The 18,902-nt window shown below is 36.4% G+C and overlaps 1 protein-coding gene across 2 annotated transcripts; it reads left to right on the top strand.

The window, feature by feature from the left end:
* The first annotated feature begins 86 nt into the window (after positions 1-86).
* On the top strand, positions 87-18,786 carry CHRNA5 (cholinergic receptor nicotinic alpha 5 subunit). Of its 2 annotated transcripts, XM_074880113.1 has the most exons (6): positions 87-263; positions 9,988-10,139; positions 10,992-11,036; positions 12,446-12,555; positions 13,534-14,365; positions 16,391-18,786. In XM_074880113.1, exons 1-6 carry the CDS (start codon positions 146-148, stop codon positions 16,550-16,552), a joined length of 1,419 nt encoding a protein of 472 aa, XP_074736214.1. In that variant the 5' UTR covers positions 87-145; the 3' UTR covers positions 16,553-18,786. The 2 variants fall into 2 exon arrangements, with proteins under 2 accessions (XP_074736214.1, XP_074736215.1); XM_074880114.1 differs by lacking the exons at positions 87-263; positions 9,988-10,139 and adding an exon at positions 10,329-10,372.
* Positions 18,787-18,902: the final 116 nt, after the last annotated feature.

The following is an 18,902-nucleotide window of genomic DNA, read 5'->3' as shown; positions in this document are numbered from 1 at the left end:
GGTTCCCGCCGCGCGCGCCCTCCCCGCGCGCCCCCTCATGGCTGCCCGGCGGGGCGTGGCCAGCGCCGCCCGCTAGGAGCGGGACCCGCCGCTGCCCCCCGTCCTCGCCGCGGGGCTCGGAGGCAGCGGGGGCCCTGCCCCAGCCATGGCCGAGCTCGGAGCCTGGCCGCGCGGCGGCCGCCCCCTACTCTTCCTCACCTGCCTCTTCGCGCCCTTTCTCGGTCAGCCCGGAGCCGGCCCCGCCGCCCGCGCCTCTTTCGCGGGTAAGGCGCCTCGGGGCGGCCCCGTGTGGGTGAGGGCCAGCGGGGCGCAGGCAGGCGCTTGAGCGAGAAGCTGGGAGGGTGCCGGCGGGGAGGGCACGGCCAGCTGGGAGTTAGGAGCCCTCTCGAACCCCGGCTGCCGTGTAAACCCGCCGGTGTGCGGGGCTAGCTCGCTGCCGGGGGTGAGCGGAGGTTGTGCGGGAGCGCAGGGGTCTGCCGGGCCGCCGCTGCCCGCCCGGGCTGTTCCGGCCCTCCGTCTGCATCCCGGCTCCGGCGGGCAGCGGCGGGGGCGCGGGCAGCAGGAGAGCGCGTTTCGTGTGGAAACATGAGGCGGGTTTTTGCGTATGTGGGGAAACGCTGCCGGGGTTGGGGCGGCCGCGCGTCACGCTTCGTTTTCCACGCCGTCAACTTTTGCTGAAACGAGGCTAAAATAAGGCTGATCACAAGGTGAAGCGGCGTTCTGGCTGTCGCTGAGGAGTGCTGAGGTAGGGATTGCCGCATTTTGCTAACTTTTTTTTTTTAAATGAACGGGACGTACAGAGGCCGTGGTCAAAGGGGCTCACCAGAGCTGCCCCTTTCACGGAAAAGGGGAAAAATGCCTTTGGCAGTCTACGGCTTTACAGGGGCATATCAGTCTTGCCTACCACACGTTGCATCACACAGTTGTTACGCTTTTTCAGTGACTATATAACGCTTTGAAGGCTTAAAGTGTCATAACTTTCAGTTTTTGCTCAGCTCACTCAGACGAGGTACAATCGTAGATTTGTGGTGCAGGCTCTTCGCGTTTGCAGCTGGTATGGAGGTGGATTTACAGAATATATTTTAATAATTGCAATATCACGTAGGGATCTTGCTGCACATAAAAGTGTCCCTCTTAAGAATTTATAACAACATTCTTTTTACTTTGGTCATGCGTTATTTCTTTGACTTCGAAAAAGTCAGTCTCGGTTCAATTAAGATGTAACTTTCAGAGTTGAAGGATGTAAAATAGCACGTGAAGCTAAAGTGTTTATAAAGTTACACAAAGATTAAAGGAGCAAAATCAATGCTTTTTCAAAGAATTATTTAGAAATAGTTATTTCAAAATACTGCTTTTATATAATTTATGGGTACATTGCTAAGAGTTTCGCAAAACGTCTCAAAGTCATAACTGCAGTATTTACAAGCAGAAAGGAAATCAATGAAAAATAAATTTGACCTTTTTTAATATTAGCTCCAAACTGAAAAAATGGTTGTAAGCACGGTTTAAAGAAAGTAAATTGTATTGATGTCTTGCTTTTAATTCAACATAAAAGCCTCAGTCTGTTATTGCTAAATGTGATTTAAAAGATTATTCTTGGTCTCAGTATTTGGAAAAGTAGTGGTTTTGATCATGACAGAAGATATTACTGTGTGAAATTATTATGTTACATTATACGGTATATATGACTCTATGAAATTACTTGCAGTCAGGTTAAGCCAAATTTTGCCTTTTGGCACAAGCCAACAGTTTTGACTTCACTGACAACCAATCGTATTGCTTTTTGCAATTTGTTTGCTCTAAAATAAAATGAAACTTGCTCTTAAGAAGATGAAAAACATTATAGCTCCCTATTACTAAAATACAGGGTAAACGGAAGTAGTAACTTAAATCAGAGTATCATGTACATACAGTTAAAATTAGTTTAAAGGGGTTGCTTTGCATGTGGTACAGTAATCATTTTAATGAGTAGAAGTGATTTATGGATGTGACTTTGCTCTTATGATACTTTAAGAGTGCTTGCAAATGAATTTGGTGTTTCCTTTAGTTAGTAGTCTGGAGGTGAACTAACCCTTTATCTGGGATAACTCCAATTTGACAAGACAAAATACGTGCTGATTTAAAATACAATCAAGTTAGAATTTTTGTTCCTTGCTCTGAATCTTAAACTAACAGGTGAGACTTAAATGCAGAAATTGAACTGAGCTTAACAACCACCATGCTGCAGACCTGTGATAGTGTTTCCTTGGGAGTTCATACACCCAAACATTTTCCACTCAGTTTAACAGGTTGGATCCTTCTCCCTGCCCAACAGGAAGCTGCAAACCTTCCTGCTTGTGTAAGTTTCTTGTGGTTTTTCTTTTAAAATATTTTGTGCTTTCTTTAGAGATTCTTAGGAAGAATAACGTGAACGCTGATTTGTGGAGAAATGTCTGTGTTGACTAGAAGGAACTGCAGAAGGAAGTACTTGCATAGTTTCCCACTTTTCAGAATGGTAAAACCTGGGTTTGTATGATAGTGCATGTTCTGAAATCTCCTCCTCTGCATCTGCTTTTGAGTAGAGTTTCTGATTTCTAAGCAGAGTATCTGATTTCTGTGAGCCATAGGATTGTGTCTTCCAGTGTATCCAAGACTGGAATCGAGCTGCCTGAGTGGCTGAAGGTAACGCCAGTGTGTAACTTCTGCAGCACCCAGGGCTGCGGTGGCAACTTGTGAGGAGCCCAAGGCCTGTGTCTTACTTGCATAAAGATCTTAATCACAGAAATTGGGGATTTGTGTTTACTTCCAGGATGCATACCCTCTAAATCTATATGAATAAATGGTTCTACTTTTAAGATTCTACATACTTGTTCTTCCTTTTACTCCTTGCAGTTGTAATACACACTTTTTGCTGCTTGCATCCAGCATTCCTCAGTGCTGTCTTCACAGTCCATCTTCAGTCCTTACTGACAGGTCAACAGTCATTGAAAATGATGCAGTGGTTAAAAGTGGTATAAAGACAGATGACAAAATCCTGGATCTGTTACAGAAAAAGTCCCCCTGGCTTCACAGTGACCAGAATTTTTGCCCTGAGGCAGCCTGACATGAGACAGCCTTTTCATGTGCCCTAGCTGTTGCGCAGTGAGAAGGATCGCAGTCCATCTGTTTGCTGAAAGCTGAATGGGGAATATTGGCGTCAATGAGCTCACGAGGAAGTGCTGTGCCATGCCACAGGCCTGTAACATTAGCGCTGTAGGTGGCTGTTAATCAGGAGACTGCTGCTGGCAATAGCTTCACTATAGAGTTCAGGAAGCTGTTTGGCATTTTGTGTGGTATTTACAATAGAATCCATAGCACAGGTATTCAGAAAGGAATGGTTTGTGCTCCAATTAGCTCCTAATCTAAAGACAAACTGTCAGCCTGTGGTTGATTTTATCTATTTCTTGATTAATTACGAACTACATGGCAGTATATTGTGCTGTTACTGATCAAACTTGTAAATGCGTGTTGTCTGTAATTATCCCTTGTTGCTAAGCTATTAGGGGATAGTTTAATTCTTCTTTCCAATTATCAAGCCGGAAACTTTAATCTTTTAAATTTGAGTTGAATGTAAGAAACATCTTCCCTGCTTTCTATGTGCAGCTCTTGTACCTCTGTTCATATTGGAAAGTGCTTAGCAATATTGCAGTTCAAAATCCTTGATAGTTTCGTGCACACAGTATGTCATTTTATTTTGCTACTGGTTAGCAGGAGATTGATGTGCTAGGTAAGAGAGAAGGCAGAAATCCTCCCAATGTCTTGAAGTCCTGGAGTAAATGAAAAATCATAAAAGTTTCTGCAGCAGCTAGCAGCTGCCAGGCATGTATTGATACACAGTGATAGAAATACGAGACTGTCATTTTTGTACTCTCAACCTTTGAAATCGCAAGGCAACTTCTGAACAAAAGAAAGCAAAACAAATTTGCAAAAAAAGAAAAACAAAACACCAACAAGAAATTGTCAAGAACAGCCACCTTTTCCCTGCTTGTAGGTGTAGTGATGAGCTTTGGCTTTATTTTTTAACCAGGGGAGAAAAAGATACATCTGGGAAGTAAAGAATATAATAGCTGTCTTTTTCTGACTTTTGTTCAGTAAGTTGAAAAGAGTTAGTAATCCTGCTTTGATTTACAGATGTTCTAGTAAAGATGATTTTGAACTTTCTAAATGCTTCCTGTTAAGTAAATGTTTGACTGTTAGTGATTGAATTCTTGGCAACTGCTAAAGCATAGGAAGAAAAGTAGGCAAAAAAATTGAAGACGATACAGAAAGTATGACTCACAACCCTTTTAAAGGGAGGGAGAAATCAGTACAGAAATAAAGCTTCCATTTTCTAATTAATCTAATATATTACATATCTTTTCTGCTTAATGAAGTAGTGGTGGGAGATTCTTTAAAATGTGAAGGGAGGCTCAGCCAGAGAGAGATCTGTGTAGTTAATACTGAACATGATCTTGTTCTACTTTTTCCTGTCTGCTGCAATATAAGTATGACTTGCAGTTAGAATCATCACCAGCTACCAAAATATTATGATGTCACTAGATTTGTTTGGGGAAAAATTGTAAACTTAAAGGAGAAAAAGCACTGATGCTCACTGTAGAATAAGTTAGTTTCTGGGAAAGATAGAAAACTTTTTCCTCTCAGAATGACCACTGAACAATTTTTTAGAGTAAGATTTAAGCAGTTACCATTGTGCTTCGAGACTTAAAAGTGCTTCCTTTGTTATAAATTACGTAAAATGTATTACCTAAAAAAAAAAAATCACAGTATCTTCTCAATAAATACACTAGCGTACTGAAGGCAGGTGTACTGTATATATATTAATTCACCTTCCTAGTTTATAGGCAAACTATTAGTTATATTGTAGTTCGTAGTAGTTAGACTTGTGGATAACAGTTTATATGTTATGATGGCACACTGTTACAGAATCTAATGTTAACTACAAAGTATGGATATTTTGCCATGTTTATTGTCCTTAGTGTTCTTTTTCATTATAGTGGTATAAGATTATAAATCTGTATTAGTAATATATATTACTTCTGAATCTACATCTTAACATTAGGCTTCTAAAAAGTGACCCTTCGCTGTCTCCCATCAACCTCTTTGAAAACACACCAAGCAGCAATCCAAAGAAAACCTGAATTCATTAACACTCAGTTATATCTCTTAAAAAATGCTTTGTACATTGTTTAAAGTATAAGGAACAGTGTTACACCTGGAATCCCAATGTGGTTCTTAAATAATTTATCTAAGGAAGTGCAGAGGAATATAGAGGTGAAAGAAAGTTTATTCTGTGAAGAAATATGGACTGTGATGTTCGCTTGTTTGAAAACAAACAGAAATTTAGAAAAGATATGAGGTATAACTGTAACACCAAATATTTCACTGGTAATTCTTATAAAAATAATACTGCTGCTAAATCATATTAAGATGCTAAGAAATTTCATCCCATAATGGTACAGTAAGAAACAATGTAAAAAGACAGATTTTACAAAAGAATAACACTTTTGTATTTTATCTGAAGCATTTAAAAGGTCTCCCATTAGCAGCACTAGTGAAATTTTCACTTGAGAATGTTAACAAAATAAGTAGATGTGTAGATGTTTTGTCATGCTATTCATGCATCTGAGACCCATGTAATGCTTCCTCTTCTTTTCTAAATAGCTCTTCCAAAGTACTTTAATAGAAGCAGCTTGTTAAATGTTTAGGGAGGAAATGGTAGAGCTGAATTTTTAAATACAATTGTGTCCAAGGTCAGGTGTTTAATTAGAATTTCTACTTACTGTTTTGTCAAAGGTGTGCTCCAACTACTTCAAAGTTTAAAAAAAGTGAATCATTAGTCTGCTTTGTGCATAAGTGTTTGCCTCCTCTTTGCAGAATTCAAGTTTTCGTCATCCAGCTTTTTCTCATGTGATTTAGACTTTTTTTGTTGAACATGGAATCACACTGAGAGAGAGTGAGAAGAGTTTCAGGTGTAAATTATAAAGTAAACATTGTCATTGGGATTCATCACTGAACAGTATAGCACTACCTTTGATTTAGACTGCAGAAATTACTTGACCTCAAAAATAAAGCCACAGAAATACAGGCATGCTTAGAATTGTACTTCAAAGGCTACAAATCTAAGTGGTGTGTTGTTTTGTTTTTTTTGGTACAGTGAGCTAGTCACAGGGGTGAGTGCTTCCATATTCTCTTACCATCTGATTTAGTCTGAGATTTGTATTCCGGGTTGTTTGTTTGCTAATCTTGCTAGTCATAGTTTTTAACATCTTTCTGCTTTTCTCCAGCCAGCATAGCCAGTCTGCTGCCTTAAGCCACTAACTGTATTTTACCTCTTTTCCTCTCTTCTGTATCTTTTTTCTGCTTGCTATCAGTTCTTCATGTTTTTTAAATTGGTGCTAATACCCAATAAGTAACTAAGAATTACACCCTTTATTATAATCTTAAAAGCATACAGATACATGGGAAAGAGAAATTAAACACATGCAGTCTGTGTAACAAGTGAGCTGAGCAGTTCTATTAAATTTTATTTTTGCCGACAATGTATTTTTACCATCTCCAGCTTCCTCATGAAGCTCTCCTTTGTATAAGCTGCCTTTTATAGACCAGTATGCCCCAGCTTATTAATAAACAGAATAAATGAGAAATATGAACAAGTGTAGATATTCCTGTGATAGAAAAAAAGGGGAAAAAAATAGTTCAACTATATTGTTAGTAAATATGGTCATCTTAATAAATTAGTGAGTACACTGAGTGTAAAATGTTTGGGAAAAATTTTGTAAGTATATAAAAGTGGTAAAGGAACGTATCGCATTCAGCATAGCAGAGAAGATGTGTTTTAAGAGAAGCTTAATCTGCAAACAACATGTACCCTGAAGATGCTGTATTGCTGTACAGGAGGTCATCTTACAGGAACACAGAAATGGTGAAAGTGCAACTTTGCCTCTGCATTGCTTCAAGGTCAATTAATGGAGAGAGAATACCCAGCTGCATAGTCATTCTCAAATTGTACAAAAAATTCAGTTGAGAGTTGTAACTGTAAAAGGGAAATGTAATTAATGCTAATACAAAAATCAAGTATTTATGAAACATTAGGCTGAAATATACACAAACCCATTCATAATTCAGGAAATAGGGATATAGAAATACAGAAATTAAGTTGTGTCTTCAGGAAGCATTCTTTTGGATGTCTGTAAAAAGCAGGACTTGGCAAATCTATGTATAGTTACAAATAAGAAAAATTCCTTGGCTAATACACTGAACCTAAGGTATCAGTAAAAATAAATGTATTTCAACCAAGTAGCTGTGAAGGTAACATGTGTGTGTAACATTCTGTTGCTGCATCCTTTTTGGCAGCAGTTCTTACGTCCTGTGCATTTTCATGTGTCCGCCTGAGGTATGCTCTGTGCTACCGTGCAAGTTGCCCATCAGTTCTTTGCTATTACACAACCCACATGTCAACACTCTTGAAATGAAAAGCTGTTGAATTGTAGAGCATGTACAAATAATACATCTTGAAGAACAGTAGGTTTGCAAATGAATGAAATACACTGTAAACAGATAGATTTGTATTTTGAAACATAAGGGTGAACTGTCTTAAAACCCTGATGCTGATTTGGCCTGCCACAGGAACCATTCAGCAGCATGTGAGTGTGTGGTAAAATTTGGAGGGAAAAGGAGTCCTGCTGCTCCACTTTGCTGATACTATTCCTTAAGCTGCATTCTGCTTTTGCTCCTACTATAAAATTTCAGACACAATTCGATTAGTATTCATAATAATAGTTCTACTGGACTGCAGTGCAGAAGGCAGGGAATTCTCTTGTGGTTGGGCTCTGCAGTTCTTCGAGTGTTTTGTCCAAAGGATCTGTAGATGCAGCCTTTTCCAGCACAGCAGGAAGCTACTGCTGTCACAAGAGAACTTTGATGAATGGGAGGGAGCTGAAAAAACTTACTTCACCTGTCTTAGTGGTCTAGGCTGCAGTGGTTGCAGTCACATAGAACTAGCTTCGGTCCATCTAAATTAATGGCTTAAATGGCGTTAGCCAAGTCTGCAAGGAATGCAAGCTACCAAAGGATCAAATTCTGAGGTAGGTTTTGCAAGTTGTGTTGAAATGAGAACTGATGCCCTATGCAAGTATAATGCTACCTAACTGACAATTTAGTCATCCCAGGCAATTCTAAAATTGTAGTTCTCTTCAATGTCTAATACTCTCTGATTTAGCGAATGTTGGTGGTAATGAACTTCAAATAAAAATTGTTTATACTGTGTTTAACTGATGCTTGTTTTCTTTACCTTGTTTTAGGAGAAAGGTTAAATACCATCAGTGTTTTTTCTGCATGTGTTGTGCAGTACTTTATGTACTTCTGTTATGTTCACTAAATTCACCTCCTCTCCAAACTAAATGTTAATCTTTTAAATCTTTCTTTGTATGGATGACTGTTTCTGGTTTTAATCTGTTTATGACATTCTGTAGTGCTTTTCTGTATCTGATATATCTTTTTTTAGATGGATGCTGTTAGTGAGCACATAATTTCTAGAGAGGTCATGCCATACGTTTATGTAATGGTATAATATTTTAAATCTGCATTAAAAAGAGATGGTTGTGAACATCTTTCTTTGGTTTACTCTGTCCCTTAAACTGACTGTAATAACTGTTAGGTGGTTTTTTGGCAGTAGTCTCAGTCAGTTTAAATCTCATTGGTGAGTAGTAAAAATCTTTGCCTAGAGCATATGTTCATGTCTTCTGGTGTTTGCTCTGACTTCTGTCTGGGAATTGGAGACCCTTTTGGAGCTATTCTCTTCAAGGTGATGTGTGTAGCTTGTGCTGCTTCGTGAAGCAGTGGCATTCTTACTCGAGTTACTTAGCTAGACACTGATCTTGCCTTTTTTCCTCTCCCCTCTCCGTATCTTCCCCAAGTTTTTCCGACTCTTATTATTTAGGCGTTAAAATTTTTTCGTGGGTTCTCATAACGGAGAAACCTTAAACTTTGCCTTTTTTGGGTAACAGGGTTTCTATTGATACACTGCAGTGAGACCACATTGGTAAAAAACTCATTTTTTTGTGGATTCCCAAAGATACAGGACAGCAGTTGCTTGATGAGGTGCTTTAGGACAACTTATATATCTCTTAAAGTCAGGGCTGCTCTCTGCCTGCATTTTCTGCATTTATGGTACTTTTTTTTTTTCCCAAAGCTCTGCCATGTGTTCTGTTCTTTTAGGAGACAAAAGAAGACGTTTAGTTTCCACTTCTTTGTAAGCTGTGCAAAGATTTTTGGCTGTTCCACGTCATCAGTCAGTCTCCAGACATTGAAATGACTCCTTGTGAACTATGGAAAAATAGTAACTGAATGTATGCTATTACTTAACTAGAGAGGTGCCTTCCAGTCAATATAATAGTAGAATAAGTAGAGGATAAACTAGTAAATAGGTTGGCACATGTGTTTAAGATACAAAACAGTGTGGGGAAAAAGTGCTCTACAAGTACTGCAAAGTAGATGCGACCAAACGTTAGAAGAAATAACGTATAAAACATGAAGAGACTCGTGTTTCAAACTGGAATGCAAGTTACGCACTGTACTAGAGACCTGAATAGTGTGGATGTAGGTTTTTAAAAAGTACCACCTTGTTCTAGAGTGATGGAACTTCAGTCCCTCACAGATAACCTTTCAGTTTTAGCAGAGTTCCATAATTGCATGGCACCAGGCAAATGATACAAGTGCATTTTGTGTTTATAATTACTAAAATTATCTTAATGTTCTTGAGCCATAGATTTTAAAAGTGCGATAATGGTATGAAGATGCTAATAAAACCAAGTAATTCTTTTTTCCAAGACCTTGGCCATACTTCCATAGAAAAGGGGATAAGATGAGAAATTGAACTCTGCATAAACATAGCTGTAGGTCTTTGGACACAGGAATGCAGATGTACACTGTCATTTAAATCAATGGTAATAAATGACTTTTTTTATATAGGTACATCTGAACCTTCTTTTATTGCTAAAAGTGAAGATCGCTTGTTTAAACATTTATTTGAAGACTATCAAAAATGGGTTCGTCCAGTGGAACGCTTGAATGACACAATAAAAATAAAGTTTGGCCTTGCAATCTCTCAGCTAGTAGATGTGGTATGTATAGTAAATAAGTTTGTTTATTTTTTTTTTCCCTCATCCTTAAAATTCTGGAACATAATGTCATGTGAAATAATTGTGGATATTTTAGCTTAAACACAATAGATTAAATCTCTGAAATTATCATCAGCATAATAAAAATTGCATTGTAGATGGGCACATGAAGAAGTGATTGCAAAGAGGTTGAGAAGACAAGTGGCTCTTACGATTAGTGGCATTTTCAGAAAAAAGTGAGTGAAATTCTTAAGCTTAGGGAATTGTGTTTTATTTATTCAATGGGAAAACCACCTATTTTTAAACTTTATCACTCTAATTTATGTAAAATTCAAGAACATTTGCAAATACTGCTTTCTTTTCCCTCTTAAGCAGCAAAAAACCCCTCTAAGCCTTCAAATATGTCACTTCTATAGTAATGAAGATTATCTTTTGGCATTACCTGTGATGTAAAAGAGATCAACCAGATTGTTTTTCACCCTGATACTTCAGAATATTCTTTTCAAATTGAATTGACTGTTTATAGCTATAAGAGGAGTTTTTCTTCCACGTGTTGGCTGTTCCTTTATGTTTCCATAGAAAAAGAGTAAGACTGCATAAACTGCAATTAAATTAAAAAATGGAAGGGAGGAAAGAGACACAGAAGGGGAAAAATATCATTTTTAACGGTTAAATAATCAAAGGTTATAACTGTATGTTTAAAAAGTTCTCATATAAACATACTTATCAGTGACTGAAATGCTTTTATAAGTGTAGTTTGTATTTCAAATTACAGACCTCTGTGAACTAAAGCAGCTAGTTACTATGAATGTACTGTGCAGATTTGTTTTCATAAAATATGCTTTATTTTTGTAGGATGAGAAAAATCAATTGATGACAACAAATGTCTGGTTGAAACAGGTATGTGTAAAATATAAAAAAATTCTGAAGCTTCACGACTGCAAGTTACAAGTTGGAAGAAATGTTTCTAATTAATTGTATATTCAGAAAAACTTAGCTGTTGCTTGAGTTTTTATTTTACATAGTATTTTTAAAAATTGTCCCCGGAAATGCTTTAAAGGGTTAATTGTTATAAAACTCTTAAAAACCAAAACCAACCAACCAAAAAAGGTAAATTTAAAAAATTGACCTAATTAAAAGAAATCTGATATGGCATTGCATGGCCGTTTAATATACCAAGGTGCATGTATCCAGTCATAAAAATTATTGTTTCAGTACATAAGTTTTCTTTCAAAAACTCTATTAAGAAAAGTATGGTTTTGTGTAGTGTTTTGTGTAATAGTTTTAAGATCTTTCTCTTGTGGGATATTTGAGATTTATTGGATAAACATCACTGAAGAATTTCAAAGTTGTATATGCTTGCTATAAAGAGCTACTTTTTCCTCTTAAGAATATGTGTATATGGGCGGGAAAAAGCCTCAGGCTTTATAATAATCAGACTCTAGTGCTAAACTTAATGGCCACTATTAACTTGGGAAACGCTGCTCATAAATCATTCTTGATTTAACTTAGAAGAATGTTTGCAGACCCTGATTATACTTACTAGCTTACTAAATTATTTTTGTTTGGACTACTTCCATCATTTGTTTTCCTTTTGCTTCCCATTCCCTTCTTTTCCAGTAACTATAATTTCAGCAAAGTTCTTCTTTTCAAGAAGACTTTGACACTACTCCACAAGTATGAGATGGCAATATGTCGATGATAACACTTTGAGTCCTCTTTGTTTCTGCAGAACTTGTTGCAGTTGAACCAGTTCAAATAAAATAAGAACTGACTTGAATATACATTTAAAATTCTATGTGATGGTGAATTCTTAGAAACTTGAATTTTTCCTCTCGAGCTTTTAATTCAAGTATAAAATCACCAAAGAACTATTATGCTTTTAATGGTGCTATTTGTAGTGCTGCTAGTAGAAAAAAGAATGACTATCTTGTGAGAGTGGCAGCATGATTTTTTTTTTTGTGATAAAAATGTTTAAATTGCTTCTGATCAGCTTCCAAAGTCACTGATAATCATTCAGAACAAGCATTTTTCAAATTTAATTGTCTATATGTTATAGTAGCTCTTACTTACGTATACATGTTCTGAAAAAGGATTTTAATATCTTAAGTTCTACTGTCAAGTGGCTCTTAGAAAACAAATATTGGATGAGGTAAATAGATGTCTCCAGCAAATTTACCATTGTAAGTTTTAGAAGACAGTTTGATTTTAATTTTTTTAAATTGTCTTTTTATCTGTTTTCATCCAGTCTTGCCCTGCTTAAAGCAACTTCACAATAATAATGATTTTTACATCTCACATATCCACAGGAATGGATAGATGTAAAATTAAGGTGGAATCCTGAAGACTATGCTGGAATAACATCTATTCGTGTCCCATCAGATTCTATTTGGATTCCAGATATTGTGTTGTATGACAAGTAAGATTTTAATCTTTTCATATAAAATACCTTTACTTTCTAACTTTACCATCCAAGCTGCTTCTGGGAGGCCCATCGGATAGGTAAGCGTGTACATTTAGTAGAGTTAAGAATGTGTGGAAGAACTTGCCACTGAACACAGATAAATTTTGTTGCCATGTTAAATGCTTAAATGTTTTGCTTTGCTTCTGTATGGAATTTCTAGTCTCTTTGAACCACTTCTTCGTGTTAACTCTTTTTTTTTTTAATTAGAAAACAGTGTTTTGCACAGTGCTGGGTACAAACTAATAGTGTAGAGTGATGGGACGAAAGCAACTAATTCATGCTGTTGTAAGTCATATTCAACATGCATTTAACATTAAGTATGCTCAGCTGTAAGGTGCTTTTTTGTTGGTTTTTGGAGGTTGGGTGGGTTTTTTTAGAATTAACAGATCTCAGAAGCAATGACTTCTGAATTCACCTTTCTGCTCAACTTGGGTGCATATACAGTGCTTTTACATTTCCTGACTTCTGAGTCAGGAAAAAAGGCTGTTGCAGTGATTGTAAATTCAAGTTTGGAGGTGTCACACAAGTATTATTTTACCTGTTTTATGACATTTTTTTTTCCTTCAATAATTATGATTTGGCCATAGTTTATATTTATGCTGTATTACCAATAGAAACACCAGAGTTTGTCCATGCTGTTAAAGGTCAGCATTTTTACAGTCCTTTCATAAGTCATTGGGACCACAGAAAGTTGCACAGATCTTTTAATGACTTGGAAATATTCTTCACTTTTCCAAAGCTGTTTACTTGTGTGAGATTCAGATATTTTTTTTAGGTTAACTATGAAGACAATACGAAATTTTGGCTATGAGGGGTGAGAAAGGATAAACAGCTGAAATGACAGTAACCCAACGTGTTTTCTTATTTAAAAACACATGCCCACACCCCACATATAGCCATTGTTATTACATGCACGTATCTCTCTTCTTTCAGTGCAGATGGACGTTTTGAGGGAACATCTACAAAAACCGTGGTAAAATATGATGGCACCATTTCTTGGACTCCACCAGCAAACTACAAAAGTTCTTGCACTATTGATGTAACCTTCTTCCCCTTTGACCTCCAAAATTGCTCTATGAAATTTGGTTCCTGGACTTATGATGGCTCACAGGTTGATATAATTCTTGAAGATTATGATGTTGACAAAAGAGACTTTTTTGATAATGGAGAATGGGAAATAGTAACTGCAACAGGGAGCAAAGGAAATAGGACTGATGGATGCTGCTGGTATCCTTTTGTTACATATTCATTTATAATTAGACGTTTGCCACTTTTTTACACGTTGTTTCTCATTATTCCTTGTATTGGGCTTTCATTTCTAACTGTTCTTGTCTTCTATCTTCCTTCAAATGAAGGTGAAAAAATTTCACTTTGCACTTCAGTATTGGTATCTTTGACTGTTTTTCTTCTTGTTATTGAAGAGATTATTCCATCATCTTCTAAAGTTATCCCACTTATAGGAGAGTACTTGGTGTTTACTATGATATTTGTGACATTGTCCATTGTGATAACTGTCTTTGCTATCAATATTCATCATCGCTCTTCGTCTACACACAGTGCTATGGCACCCTGGGTTCGCAAGATATTTCTTCACAAACTTCCCAAGCTGCTTTGCATGAGAAGTCATGTAGATAGGTACTTTGCTCAGAAGGAGGAAACAAGAAATATGAACGGATCGGAATCATCTAGGAACACCTTGGAAGCAGCTCTAGATTCTATCCGATATATTACAAGACATGTTATGAAGGAGAATGAAGTTCGTGAGGTTGGTGTGTTAGTCACATTACACTGATTTTTGTAAAAATGGAAATTGGAAAACTAAGTAATGGTATACTATGCAGTTGCATATTAAATATGTGCTGTGGGATTTCCAGTTTTTGTACTTCACTGGAATCTGTGTAATTATTTCTACCGGAAAGAAGTACGAGTATGGTACAGTACTGAGAATTCTTAGAGGTATTGGGCTGATAAAATACAGTCCTTGGGTTCTTTAAAGTCTTTTGCTTTCTTCTACAAGTAAGTTCATGTTGTTAACTACACATTTTCAGAGATGCTTGTCTGTTACAAGAGCATGTCCCATAACTACAGTGCTGATGGATGTTATTTTCATGATGAGAGAAGTAGGTATTTTTCATTTTAATTTTGTACCTGAAGGTTATCTGAAAAATACATTTGCCTTACGATTTTTTCAGAAAAAATACTGCTAAACCTTATTTTTCAGCTTTCAATTCCAAATAAAGACAATTTTTAATGCCCTAACTTAAATTAGTTTAATTACAAACTATAGCCATATGTTGGTCATTTTGTGCTGAGATCAAACATGAACTGAGATGACTTCTTGAGTGTTCTTTTCTAGCCTTATTATTTGTCTCTAAGTCATATCAAAAGATGTCAAAGGCTTTCTTCAGTCTGTACATTTGTGCTCTGAACTATCCTTAATGGATGTTTACACCATTTGGGTAAGACCATTATGAATCTGTTTTCTTTCTGTGTTTTTTTTAAACTAGCACCATTGGTACATCAGAGACTTGGATGCTATTTTCAGGCTAGTGTGGAAATATGGAAGTTTGTTGTGTGGTCTCGTTATACTGCTAACTGTTTCTGATGGGAAGGCCTGAGATTCTTTCAATTTATACAGAAATGACTGCCTGCCTTCAAAAGTTGCTGGTTGCTGAGAGCATGTTCTCAGATGCTAGCCTAAGAGTAAGCTAACTCCTCTAACGTACCTTCTCAGGACTCAATTCTGACATTGTCACAAGGGATCCAGCCTAGATTTTGAATAAATGTATCTACTGTACTGTTCAAACAGCATCTAATATTCCTGTGTTGTATAAACAACACAAATAGAATAGTTTGCTATTAAATACATAATTTCCTGTAAATTAAGAGTTGGTTTTCTTGTACTGAACTTACTCTATTTGATTGTGAGTGACAAGAGAGCTGGTAAGTATTTTGTTTTTCAGGTGTAATGTTGTTGTGACTCAACCTCAGAAATTAATATGTAGCTGACTGGAGATTCCCTTGTATTTTATTATTTGGACTCCAGAGAGTGCAAGCTTTAATTGAAAAAGTTGTTAACAAAAACTACACAGCTAGTGCTGTTGTAGCCTTACCTTTTAGGAAGCAGTAGGCTTGGGAAATGTGGATAGGTCTAGTTCAAATCACAGACAATTATTTGGCAGGGTTTTAATTTGCTTGCACAATTATATCTGCTATACTTACAAAACTGTGTATAGATATGAATAATCCTATCAAAAAGGACAAGAGTCTTGAAAGTACTGTGAGTATTCTCCCTAGTGTATAATTCTGTGCCATAGTAACTTCGCATCTTTCAGATCTTGTATGTAACACAACAACCGCTGTCTACTGTTATTTTTTTTTTCTTATATTTTGGTTTGTTGGGTTTTTTAAAAAAAAAAATTTGCTTCCAGCTCCTGTCTGGGAATTCCACTTTATGATGAGGCTGTGGTGTGAATCCTAAATCCTACAGTATGTTAGGAAATTGCAATACCAATTTCATCTCTCTAGTTGAGGATGTTCAGTGCTTGTCAGCGTCAGTTTCTGCATTAAAATTTAGTATTGGTATATATAGCTTACCAATCTGCATAGAGGGAAGTTTGTTCCTGTTCTAGCTCACAGTGTAATTATAAAAAGTTATTAAAGGGGGTTACTAAGCAGACCTCATTGGAAAAAAGTGTACTGTAAAGTGATTAAGAATTGCAGGGTTTGGTACTATATTTTTACGTGTTCTCACACATACTGACCAACTCTTATGCTCTTTGGTTTTTAGGTTGTTGAAGACTGGAAATTTATTGCTCAGGTGCTCGATCGAATGTTCTTATGGACTTTTCTTCTGGTTTCAATAATTGGATCACTTGTGTTATTTATTCCTGTTATTCATAAATGGGCAAGTATAATAGTACCTACACATATAGGCAGTACAAATGCATAAAATATTTATGGATCTGTCTCCTGCTAATATGGCTCTCAAGAGTTTTGCAGTAGCTCTATTTCCATGCATGTTTTCTGTAGGCATGTTTCTGATAGAGTAAAAAAAAAAAATCCAAACCCAGAAAATTACGTTTATATTAAAGCATGGCATCCCTAGGACACATAGAAGTCAATTTGCTTATTGCAAGTCTACTAAGTTCTAAATTAGGTCAGAATTCAGAGGACTTTCTCAAGCACTTGCATGTATGCTATATCAAAAAACTGATACCTACTGCAAAATAGAAGCATTTAAAATTTTTTAATGGTGATCACTATAGTCCAGTTATAACAATTTATATAGTAATTTAATATTGAGTATTAAATATTTGCAGATATTTACACAGCAGAGTTGCCTATTTCCATTTACTATAGTATGCAAGGAAGAACTTTTATCAGCTCTCTTGAATGTGTTGTAAAAGTATAAAATTTCTATGGAGTAAATTTAATAATAAAAATACTGGTTAAACTTCCTGTATATTCAACATAGAAGTAAAAATAGCAATTTGGCTATATTTTGCCTTTATAAATTTTCAGTGGAATTTGCTGCTTAGTTTAAAACCTCATTAATTCTGTCATACTAACATGAACATTTAATACAGTAAGCCTTAAAATGCCTACAGGATATATGTATATCAGTATGTCTGTATCAGCTATGGAAAGAAAGGCAAAGACAATTAAATGAGTTCCCAAATTGCATAAGTATTCTAATGGACCAGAACATTCAGATTTCTTTATTCTTGTTGAAGCATTTGATACTGTATGTTATTTGCAAACGTGTTAATAATTTCCTGCCTTTGTGTGTTTCTCAGAATTAAGTGTTTAAGCACAAGTAGAAGGAATTTGGGGAATGCCTTTCTCAAGGTAATGGGTTGAAAATTATTATGCTGTGTAACCAAATACAGATGATTAAGTCTTCACACATTTGTTAAACCAAACTTAGAAAGCTACTTTTAATAGGTTCACTCACTCATAGAACCATATGTAATTCTAAGCAGCGAGGATTTAAAGCTTTCCATACTTTCTGTTTTTCTGCGAGTGTTAAAAACTAACTTGCAACTTTTGAATTATTCCATTAAAATATATTCTTTAAATACTGATTCTAAATTCTTTACATTCATTCTAATGCCACCTTTCTTAAAAGCTTTATTTCTGGAAGAGACTCAAAAATAGATGGGGAGTTTTCCTATACCAAAGTTTTGTCAGTGTACTTCAACTATAGTTGCATCCTGCAGGGCTAATACGGTAATGCCAAGCTAGAGCAAGTCTTGGGAAGTTTTTATTTGCTTAAACTACTACATTAATAGTAAGATGTTTAGGTGAGAAGCGTAATGGAAATCGTGGTATCTTTGATAATGTAAGCTTTTATAGTGGTTACGAATTTGGAAAACTGATATGCATTCCACTCCTCCCCCCCCCCCAGTATCTCCTTCAGGCTAGCACTGTTTGGCTGTTTGGCACTGTACTGATTATAATACTGATTGCTTATGTCATAACTATATATAATGGAATATTTATTTCAAATTGTTTTCACCTGTAGGACATTCTTGGGTTTGTGTAGTTTTTTAAGGCTCACAGGCAGGGAAATGATGCCAGGCAAGCCTGCCTTTTTTTTTTTTTTTTTCTTTTAATACCAGTTCTGATTGTAAAGGGAGTCACTCTTCCTCTTCAGTTCTACAATTACATCTGTCATTGGATATCCGTATTTCCTCTGTTGCCATCATAATTAAAGGTGAATTTGCAAAGATTATGTGATGTAATCCATTAATATAATCATTTTACCTTTCTCAGTGTTACTAAGATTAAACAATGCATCAGTGACTTTCTCTGTGTGGAAGTTGCAGAAATGATTTAGATATCTTATTTTCCTCTTCAAATGCAAAATTTCTTTCTATAGTCCTCCTTGGGTTTGAATTACTGAAGTTTACTCTTAGCTGAACAGAAAGCCAAGTAAGTAGAACTATAGGTTATCTATATATATATATTTTTTTTAATTCCCCACCTCATCTCTTTCCCCTTGTTAGATGATGTCTGTAGACTGCCCAATTATATCATAAGGTGATTGGCAGCATATTGGCCAATGGAGTCCCAGTCTTTATACCAGTAACTCACAATTTTTGCAAATGCATGAATTTTAGTCACTTCTACAATCTGATCATGGTAAATACAGATCAGATAGCTGATGCTAGAATCCTTGGGGTCTTCAACTTACCAGGTGTGTCTGAAACAAAATCATGTTAATGGACTCAGAAGGATAGACTTTTACTTCTGTAACTTGTTTCTGAATGTGTTGAACTGTAGCTAATGCTACTTAT

Source organism: Strix uralensis, chromosome 11 (assembly GCF_047716275.1).
Source record: "Strix uralensis isolate ZFMK-TIS-50842 chromosome 11, bStrUra1, whole genome shotgun sequence".
In the NCBI taxonomy this organism is placed as follows: Eukaryota; Metazoa; Chordata; class Aves; order Strigiformes; family Strigidae; genus Strix; species Strix uralensis.
The sequence above is the reverse complement of the archived record's forward strand: the minus strand, read 5'-3'. Positions and strand labels throughout refer to the sequence as shown.

What these genes read in the sequence shown, in the direction of transcription:
- CHRNA5 (XM_074880113.1), top strand. Translation starts at nt 146, where the DNA reads ATGGCCGAGCTCGGAGCCTGGCCGCGCGGCGGCCGCCCCCTACTCTTC. An exon ending in TCTCTCAGCTAGTAGATGTG is followed by an intron (nt 10,140 to 10,991) that starts GTATGTATAGTA and finishes TTATTTTTGTAG; the next exon opens with GATGAGAAAAATCAATTGAT. An exon ending in GATATTGTGTTGTATGACAA is followed by an intron (nt 12,556 to 13,533) that starts GTAAGATTTTAA and finishes CTCTTCTTTCAG; the next exon opens with TGCAGATGGACGTTTTGAGG.